We start from the raw sequence: 9,723 nt of genomic DNA on the forward strand, positions 1-9,723 counted from the left end.
TCTATCTTCAAGTTTACAAGCTCTTTCCTCTGATGTCTCCATTCTGCTATTTGAGCCCATCCAGTGAATTTTTATTTTATTTTCTCAGTTCCAAAATTTCCATTTGTTTCTTTCTATATATTTTATTTAATATGATATTTTTTATTTTTTCATTCATTTAAAGAATATTTGCCCTTATTCCCTGGAGCATTTTGAGTAGCTGCTTTGTGGTCTTTAAAATCCAACATCTGTGTTATCTTGGCATTTTCACCTATCTGTGTGAAATGACCATTTTCCTCGTTCTATTATAGTAGCTAAATAATGCTAGCTTGCATCCTGGATATTTTAAAATGTTATGTTAGAAGAATCTGGCTATTGTTTAAATTCTTTGGAGAATATTAGTAATTTTGTTTTAGTAGGCAACTGACCCAGATGGGTTCAGGCTACACGACCTGACTTCTGTGGGTTATAGTTTCAATGTCAGTTCAGTGTCAAAGCTTTTGCAGTGCTATTCAGATCTGTCCCATCCAGTGGCCAGTCTGGGACCTGGGCAGTGATCTATCCCCTAGTCCAGTTCTCAAAGCCTTAGGTATACTGCTTAGGACCAGATCCACTTGAGTGCATCTGAGGGGTGAGCTCAGGAGTTCATAAACAACTTTATGAGGTTGCTCTTCTCTTTCTGTGATTTTCTTCATGCTTTCTGATTCCCTGGGGTTTCCTTTTCTTGTTCTCCAGTGAGATTACTGGAGCTTGGGTTACCCCCACTCTGCTGTGTACTTCCTGTGACTGTGCCTGTGGTCAGGGCCATGTGGCAGGAGGACAGAGAGAGACTAAAGCAATGGGGTTCACCCCATCCTCTTGGGACCCTCTTTTCATCAGAGGGAGAAGTTCCCCTCCTTCAGAGTTTTAGGTGTCTGTGGGCCACTGCAGCCACTGATGTTGCCATCACCACTGTCGCTGCCATGGAGTAGCCTAGGGGCTGGGACATGACACAATGAAGAAAAGAAAAACGGTTCTCTTTACTCTCTCTGAGTGTGAGACCTCCCCTCTTCCATTCCTCAAGGCAAAACTAGAGTTTCTGCTGGAGGTCTTTCTCTTCACCCTCTGCCCACTCTGGATTTGGGGCTGTCTTGTCCAGGCTGGGGGATACCAAAGGAATAATGAGATGCTCACTGCCATTTCAGTGGAACTTAGAATGCTCTTTCTTTCTCAAGTTTTCTGCCGCCCTTTACTTTTCAGACTCCTCAGATGGCTGCTTCATGCATTTCTGTCCAAGTTTTACAGCTGTTTTCAGTAGGAGAGACAGTGTAGAGTGGGCTTACTCCATTTCACCTGGAACTTAACATCTTTTAAAATTGTCACAGACATATGAAGTAGGCACTATTGTTGTCTCTATTTGACAGATGACAAAACTGAGACACACGGAGGTTAAATAATTTGCCCAAGATTCCACAGCTAGTAAGTGGCCAACCCAGTCCTCCTGGTCCCAGAGTCTATGCTCTTAGCCGCTAGTTTTGCAGCCTCAAAGGGAGTAGGACACTGGCTCTGTGGGGTGAGGCATGGTGCCCATTCTGTTGCGGACAGTGCCTGACATCACCCACCCTCTAGCCTGAGGGCTGTGTGAAGGGAGAGCACATAGTGTTAGGGGATTGCTTTCTTCCTTGATAAAGACCTAGGCTGCAGTAAGAGAAGATGTACTTCGTCTGTAAGAGTGTGTGCATGTGTGGATATATGTTTATATATGTGATTGCATGTAAACCAGGTGGTCACTGAAAGTGAGGATGTGAATTCGTTTGTTCAGCAAGTATTGCTGGTCCCCCACCATGTGGCAGACACTATTCTAGGTGCTGGGGACACATCAGTGAAGAAAACAGACGAAGACCTCTGCCCACATAGAGGCTCTATTCTAGTAGTGGCTTAGTTCGTTCAGGCTGCTATAACAAATTACCATAAACTTGGTAGCTTAAAACGCAAAATTTATTTCTCACAGTTCTGGATGTTGGGAAGATCAAGGCACTGGCAGGTTCAGTGTTGGTGAGGGCCTGCTTCCTAGTTCTTAGAAGGCCGTCTTCTCGCTGTGCCGTCATATGGTGGAAGGGGAGAGGGAGCTTTCTGGTGTCTCTTTTATAAGGGCGGTATCCCATTCATAAAGGCTCTGCCTTCATGATCTAATCACTTCCCAAAGGCCCCGTCTCCTAATGCGGTCACATTGGGGGATAGGATGAATTTTGGAGGGACACAAACATTCAAGTCCATTCAAGTAGACAGATAATAAATACATTAATTAGTATGATGGAAAGTGGTAAGTGCTATAGAAAAAAAGGGACAAGAAAAGAGGACTGGGAGTGATGGGGGAAAGGGTTGGATGTATACTTATTGACATGGAAAGATGTCTGTGATGTATTGTTGAATGAGAAAAGCAAGTCAAAACACAGTATATATGTGTTTTTTACATTTATGGACAAAAAGTATACTTTACAAGCATTAAAGATGAGAGTGAATTAATAATCAATTATGGCTATGAGATAAAACCTCCATAAAGACTCTTAAATGATGGGGTTCATGACATGTGAAAATTATATGAAATTCAATATATTTTTTTAAAAGATTTTATTAGGGAATTGGGGAAGGGGAACAGCCAAGTTGTTGTCCTTCAACCTTAGCTGTGGAGGGCACAACTATCTCAGCTTTAAGTCTAGTCGCCGTCTGGCAGCTCAGGGCAGCTCAGCTCAAGGTGTCGTGTTCAATCTTAGTTGCGGGTGGGCATAGCCCACCATCCCATGCAGGAGTCGAACCCACAGCCTTGTTAGGAGCATGCTCTCTCACCAGCTGAGCGCAGCTCACTGGCCCATGTGGGAATTGAACCGGTGACACTGTTGCCCAGAGCTCGTGCTCTTAACCCACTGAGCCACATGGCTGGCCTTCAAATTCAATTTTAAATGTCCACAACTAATATTCTATTAGAGCACAGTCATGTCCATTCATTTTTTGCATAGTTCTATGGCTGCTTTTGTGCTACAATAGCCAAGGTGAACAGTTGCAACAGAGATATTTACTGTTATTAAATATTTAAATATTTACTATTTAGTCCTTTATAGAAAAACGTTGCTGATATCTGTTCTAGAGGAAAGCCTGAGCCTTGGCTTTGCACCGTGCCACAGGTATCTGTCACTGCACTTTACAGAAGGACCTGCAACTTCAGCTGAGGGGAGGTCTTATAGGAGAACTTTTACCATAAAAACATCTTTCTTTCTCGGCATTGCAGCCTCCCATCCCCACCCACTAGTTATAACCAGGATCCATGGTGTGACAGTTTGGAAAATATCCATTGACCTCACTCACCCATGGCCCCCCTTACCTTCCATGGTGATTTGCAAGTGATGGCAGATTATGGGAAATAGAGAGTACCTCTGCCTGCTTCCCGACCATATGACAAAGCTTCCTTCAATATGGCTAATATCCCTTTGGAGAGATGTGGCCATTTTTCAGTGGTGTCCACTGGTTATTCTTCATTCTCTGCTTAATTCTGTGCAAAATGCCAGAGTGTTTTAAGGAGAAGGACATTTATACTCATGATAAAATGAGCAAGCTTGTGTTTCTATAAGCACCATCACAGTTGCCAGTATTTTCCTGGGCTATGGCCAGTGATCAAAGTAGCATGGAGAGTTTCACATGGACTAATAAATGAAGTGCTTTAACAATCAGAGAGCAGACAGATTCACTACCTAATCACTGTAGACATCCATTGATTTTCTGCTATCTTCTCCAGTGGATTTTTTTCAGCCAGATGAAAGGCTGTCGGCACTGTACGGACATAACTGGAAGTTATTCTTGGGTGAAACATGTGTCAGACATTTGCAGCTGTGAGGAGTGTGTGTGTGTGTGTGTGTGTGTGTGTGTGTGTGTGTGTGTGTGCGAGTGCGCGCGTGCGCACACGCGCGCACGCACGCAGCCATCATCTCTTGGCCAGATTATTTCAATAGGTTCCTAACTGGACTCCCTGCTTCTGCCCTTAACCCCTTCAGTCTATCTCAACACAGCAGCCAGAATGCTTCTTTGAAAATGTAAGTCAGATCATGTGACTTCTTCAACCAAAACGTTCATCTAATTTTGAGCAAAAGCCAAAGTCCTTATAGCAGCTTCTGAGGCCCTATATGATCCCTGCTGCCTCCCTGAACTCATTTCCTTATAACTCCTCATTGCTCACTCCGCTCCAGCCACATGGGACTCTTTGCCATTCCTCAAACTGCTGAGCAAGGGCCTTTACACTTGCTCTTCCCGCCTGGAACACTCTTCCCAAAGTAGCCCCATGGTTTGCTTCCTTACTTCCTTCAAACACCATGTTATATATGAGGCCTTCTCTAACCACACAATATAAAACAAGTCCCCTGAGCTCAGCACTTTTTATCCCTCTTACCCTGATTTTTTTTTTCTATAGCATTTATCATCATCAGGCACACTACATGCTTCATTCATTTTTTGTTTTGTTTTTTTTGTTTTGTTTTGTTTTGTTTTGTTTGTTTTGTTTGAGCTGAGCCATCCTGCCACCTGTTAGCAGCTTAGCGGCAGCTCAGCTCAGGTCAGAAATTGAACCAGCGATCCTGTTGCTCAGAGCTCGCATTCTTGAGCAAGCTCTTAACCAACTGAGCCACTCGGCCAGCCCTACATGCTTCATTGTTGATTCATTCATTTTCTATTTTCTGCCACTCGAAATGTAAGCTCCACGAGGGCAAGGGCGTTGCCTATTTGTTCATTGCTCTGTCCCCTTTGCCTAGAACTGTGCCTGGCACATAGTAGGGGCTTCATAGTGCTTGTTCAATGAGGACAGAATCCCTTTTGCTGCATGGCAACCTGCTGTTTATAGGACCTTGGGCATGCGGTCTTGTCGGAGGGTAGAAGGCATCGGGCTAGCACTGTCCAGTGTGTGGTATATCAAAGAGAGGCCTTGTGTTTGGGGAGTAGAGGGGTGAGAGTGGGTGTGGGGTACACAATGCTAAGACTATCTTGATGAATGGCCCTTGAGCCCACTGGGCAAGGGAAATGGTGCTGAGGTCTAAGTCCCTGGCCTCCCTGACCCCTGAGGTGGCCTTGCTAAGTGTTCTGAGAATAGGGATCAAGGAAATTCCAGTTATTCTTTGCCTCCCTACCCCTTGAGGAGAAGTTGGAAGTAGGTGTTGGCCCTAGGTCTAAAATCACAATTATTTTGAAGTTTCTTCCCTCACAGATGTTAGCCCTCCACCCCCCAGCCATGTCTCGTAGTAACCGAGTCACGGGTCAGTGATGGCAGTGGGTGCGTAGGTGGGGCATAACTGAGCCCATTGATCGAAGGCTAAGACATCCTCCCCACTAATCAACAAGTTAATGAACTCTTCAATGAGGAGGTGGTGATTAATGAACCAATGTCCTGTAATTGGGGAGTGGTGTTTGGAGGGCGGGGGTGTGATGGAGAGGGAGGGATGGTGAGGATGTGGGAGGCTCCCTGTCCACCCTGAGGAACCTCCTTGGGTGCCCTTTACTTTCATACTAAAGGTGAATGGGGCGCAAATTCTTCAGAAGCTGTACCCTAATTCTGGGCCTTCCCCATGCCCTCTAGTTTCAGTTTCTCCTCTCCTTGGACCCCCACACCCTAAGGTGTAAGGGGTGTCACAGACGCCCTGTGGGCATCTCACAACTCCTGTCACCTCTCTTGGCCTGGAATCTGCACACTAGAAACCCCTGTCACCACCCAGCTAGTGCTGCAGTATCAGAAGAGCAAACGGCCCCTGCTCTTTCGGATATCCTTGCCCCTTTAGCCTGCAGGGTCCTGGTCCAGGCCCCAACCCCTGGGATTGCAGTTGTCCTAACCCAAATCCCTGGCTGCCCTTTCCTTCCCCAGGATGAGCACCTGTCTTAGTCTTTCCATGGCCTCTGGAAGAGGGGAGTTCTTTTATGTCTGCTGTCTCCTCTCCAAACTGGACCTATGCTTGTCCCTCTGGGTTTATCTGTCCCTATGTTCTGGTAACTCCTCAGACTGGGGCTCTGCAAGGATAGTGGAGGGCTTCTTCCCTCAGGTTAGGGCTCCCTGGTGATACAGCTGCACCTCTCACCCCAGCCTGGAGATCCCCAAGGACATGGCCATGACTCCTCTGAGACTGGGGTTCCTGGAGAACAGGACCATGGCTTGCCCCTCAGATGAGAGCTCCCTAAGAAGAATGATTTTTTTCCTCCGTCTGATGATAGGGTCCATGTCACCTTGTCCTGATGTCCTCTTCCACGTCTGTGCTCAGCACACTGCCATGGCCTTCCTTGGGATGTGCTGGGCCTATGGGGCTTGACTGGCTGATAAGGAGCCATTTCCGGAGAGTGCAGGTGATTGAACCCATAAAAAGGTGATTGAGGGAGCCCTGGCCTCTCCACCTTGGGAGAGCTCTAAAAATAACACCCACGGCCATCTGTCCTGGAGGGTGGGGGGGGGGGCTGGCCCAGAAACTAGGGGGCTGGACAAGATGGTGCCTCCTGCCCTCACAGCTGATGGGGAAGCCTGGAAACTCTAGAGACTCGACCAGACTGGGGAAAGGGAGCTGGAAAGTGCTCTAGGGGGAGATTCCCCAACAGCCCCTCTCTTCCTGTTGGGGCATGTGGGTCTCATGGGGTTGGCAGTCTGGAGGCCCCTCCCAACCCTGGCCTATCAGAGTGGGTGACAGGCCCCAGATTTAGCCTCCCATCCGTGGCTCCCATGCCTGACTTCTGAGCCCCATGGTTATTCTAGGTAGTGAGAGGCTTTCTGTGCCTCATGACTGAAAGGGCCTCTTCCTGGGGTCTGCCTCAGCCCTTTTCTCTGGTTTGAATCCTGGATGTCCTTGACTGTTCCCTCACCTCTCAGAGCTTCTGTTCCTCATCTGTAAACTGGGAATAAAGTCAGCTCACGGTGTTGAAGTCACGTACTGCCCAGTGCACAGTAGCTGCTTAATAAACAGTAGTCCTTTCCTCTTTCCTTCAAAGGCTCTGGGTGAGGATCTCTCCTTAGAGCCCAGTGGAGACTACAAAGGGCTGGGCACAGCAGCATCCAGCATCGCCTGGATGGGTATGAGTGCACACTGCCTTGGAAGGGGTCTCTATGCCAGGCCTGGGTGGAGCTGGGTCTGGGTGTGCCAGACTGAATGCACAGGGGGCCAACTCAGCTGCTTTTGGGGAGGGGACTGACTTCTGCCTCCTCCTGCCCTTCTCTCCAACTCTTTAAAGTAGAGGAGATATAATGGGATGTCCAGACAGGCCTCTTCTCCAGGACATTATAAATAGCAGGTCAAGAGCCAAGGTCATAGCTGCCACCCCTGCCTCCAGTAAAAAGAGACTTTCCCCAAAGATCCTGTCACTCCCCAGCCCTTCTCGAAGGTATTGCTGAGCAGGGTTGAAAAGGCTGCCTTTTTGAAGGAGTGGCCATAGGCTGGAGGGAATGTGTCTGGCCTCCTGCCTCCCACTCCCATTCATGGGCAGGCTAGGGAAGTTGGAATCTCATCCTTGGCCCAAGGGGCTGCCCCAGGAGTCTAGATCCGAATGCTTCACTTCCTTAGGAGGCTAGAGCTGCTGTGGAGCTGTGGGGTGAAGGCTGGGTTCAGGCTAGGCACCTGGTCCAGAGGGACCCTGAGTCTGAGCATGGCGGCTGCCCTCTAAGCTCCTGCAAGGTGGAGGAAACATCATGCACTGTCTGGACTTAGGCTCAGCCATCTCACAGGCAAGGAGAAAGGGCCCTCCCCCCTTGGGCTCTCCCTCCCCCTTGGGCTCCCCCTCCTTTTCCAGGATGGGATATAAGCCCTGCAGGGAAAGCACTGAGCAGAGGAGGCGGCCTTACTGACCTGCAGCAGCCCAGCCCTTGAGACTCCTCTCCCTTTCCAACTCCTGCTCATCTCTGCTTTGGGATCTGTCGCTGTGAGTGGCCTAGGGCCCAGGAATGGTCTGATGCCGGGTAACCCAGGCTATTTTGTGGGGGAAGCTGAGGCTGGGATGGTGGAAACTGTGGCTGAGTGGCGGGCAGCTGGGTTAGAAGGGGCCTAGCAGAAGTGGGAAGGAGAGAGGCCCAGGAGGCCCCGCAGCCAGCATAGCTAGCCCTCTTCCTCCATCTGCTGTTCTGGGCAGCACGGACGAGGCAGGCAGGGCTCATGCCCCTCTGACAGATGAGGAAACTGAGGCCAGAGACGGTGCGCTGCCAGAGAACACACAGAGAGCCAGAGGCTGAGCCTTGGTCCAGCACCAGTCCCGGACAGGCCGCTGGAGCGTGGGCGCGACGGCAGCCTCAGCTTTCAGCTGTTGGGGATCGAGGCTCGGGATGACCCACACTCCAATACCCCCTCTGCAGATGGGGATGGTGCGCAGGCCGTGGTCTGCCATGGCCACAGTGCTGCTGGCCCTGCTCGCCTGCTTGGGGGCGCTGGTCGACGCCTACCCCACCAAACCCGAGGCTCCGGGCGAAGACGCCTCGCCGGAGGAGCTGAGCCGCTACTACGCGTCGCTGCGCCACTACCTCAACTTGGTTACTCGGCAGCGGTGAGTGTGCGCGGGCGGACAGAGCCCAGCCTCGGACGCTCCCACCCTCCGCCCCCACTCCACCCGGGGCGTGGCCAGACCTGACCACACCCATCTCTGATCCCGCCCCCAGGTATGGGAAACGCGACAGCCCGGAAGCGCTCCTCTCGAATCTGCTCTTCCCCGACGGCCAGGACAGATCAGTAAAGTCGCGGTAAAAGCGCCCTCCTTGCCACTTGCCCTGCCACCTAGAGAGCGGCATGGTCCTGTTGCCCTACGGAGCCCATACCTGCACCGCCGTCTAGAACTTCCCCCAGTCTCGCCTCTCCAGATCCGAGGCTCCGTGCGATTCTTCTCCCTTTCCTCCTACAGGCCAGAAGGCACCTACATGTGGTGACGACCCCCAAGGCCTCCTGGGAGAGATGCTGCATACACCGACCTCATTTGCATGTTTGCTCCTGACTCCAGACCCTGGATTCCTCCCCCTGCCCGGTGCAGATGGGGAGGCTTCAGGGTAGGGTCCTCGGTCCATTTCTCCGTGCCCCCACTGGGCTGGAGCTCTGTGTGTAGCCCTTCCCTGATCCCCAAATAAAGAGCAAATTTCAAGAATCGGAATGTATGAGTTTGTATTTCCTTTCACTTCTCCTTCCTGGAGGTGGTATCCAGGTGGGAGTGGAGGGTGGAGGCGCGAGCTGAGACAAGAGTTGACACCTCAGAGAAAAGGCCCCCCAGGACAGGGCTGGGCGGAGTGGGGGCGGGGCTCCTTCTGCTCTGAGCTAAGAGAAGACATTGCTGCCCAGCTCTGGGAGTGGACAGCGCCCAGAGAGGGACCTCTGTGGAACTCTCCAGTCTGGTGGGAGTAGGGCAAGATGAAAGTTCCTGAAAAAGGGTAAGGAGGAGCAAGAAAAAGAGTCAATGGAGGATGAGGAGGGTGGAAAAGAGCATGCTAGGCAGCCTAGGAGAGTAGAGGGGTACAGAGCATTTTCTCCCCTCCAAAGATGAAGGTGGTTGGGTGAACCAGCTAGCCACCAAACCCTGGGGAGGTTACCCTGAAGAGATGTATTACTAACCTCTAGGGCTGGAGTGGCTGGGAGTGTAGATAGGATCCAAGATGGGACTGTGGAGGAAGAGTCATTGAGGGGGTGAGATGGGTGTGTGTGTGTGTGTGGGGGGGTCATTGCTAACATCCCCCATTTCCTAGGCAGGAGGAGCAGTGGGAACATGGAGGCTGCCCTTTCCCTCAAC

At 50.5% G+C, this 9,723-nt stretch overlaps 1 protein-coding gene across 1 annotated transcript; it reads left to right on the forward strand.

Annotated features, from left to right (window-relative positions):
- Window positions 1–8,304: 8,304 nt before the first annotated feature.
- Window positions 8,305–9,066, forward strand: PYY (peptide YY). The gene is made up of 3 exons (XM_019665569.1): window positions 8,305–8,499; window positions 8,612–8,692; window positions 8,851–9,066. Exons 1-3 carry the CDS (start codon window positions 8,312–8,314, stop codon window positions 8,873–8,875), a joined length of 294 nt encoding a protein of 97 aa, XP_019521114.1. The 5' UTR covers window positions 8,305–8,311; the 3' UTR covers window positions 8,876–9,066.
- Window positions 9,067–9,723: the final 657 nt, after the last annotated feature.

This window comes from Hipposideros armiger, unplaced genomic scaffold, assembly GCF_001890085.2.
Source record: "Hipposideros armiger isolate ML-2016 unplaced genomic scaffold, ASM189008v1 scaffold_447, whole genome shotgun sequence".
Lineage (NCBI taxonomy): Eukaryota > Metazoa > Chordata > Mammalia > Chiroptera > Hipposideridae > Hipposideros > Hipposideros armiger.

Coding starts and splice junctions, on each gene's coding strand:
- PYY (XM_019665569.1), top strand. CDS start 8,312: ATGGGGATGGTGCGCAGGCCGTGGTCTGCCATGGCCACAGTGCTGCTG. Junction 8,500..8,611: donor AACTTGGTTACTCGGCAGCG/GTGAGTGTGCGC, acceptor TCCCGCCCCCAG/GTATGGGAAACGCGACAGCC. Junction 8,693..8,850: donor GACAGATCAGTAAAGTCGCG/GTAAAAGCGCCC, acceptor TTCCTCCTACAG/GCCAGAAGGCACCTACATGT.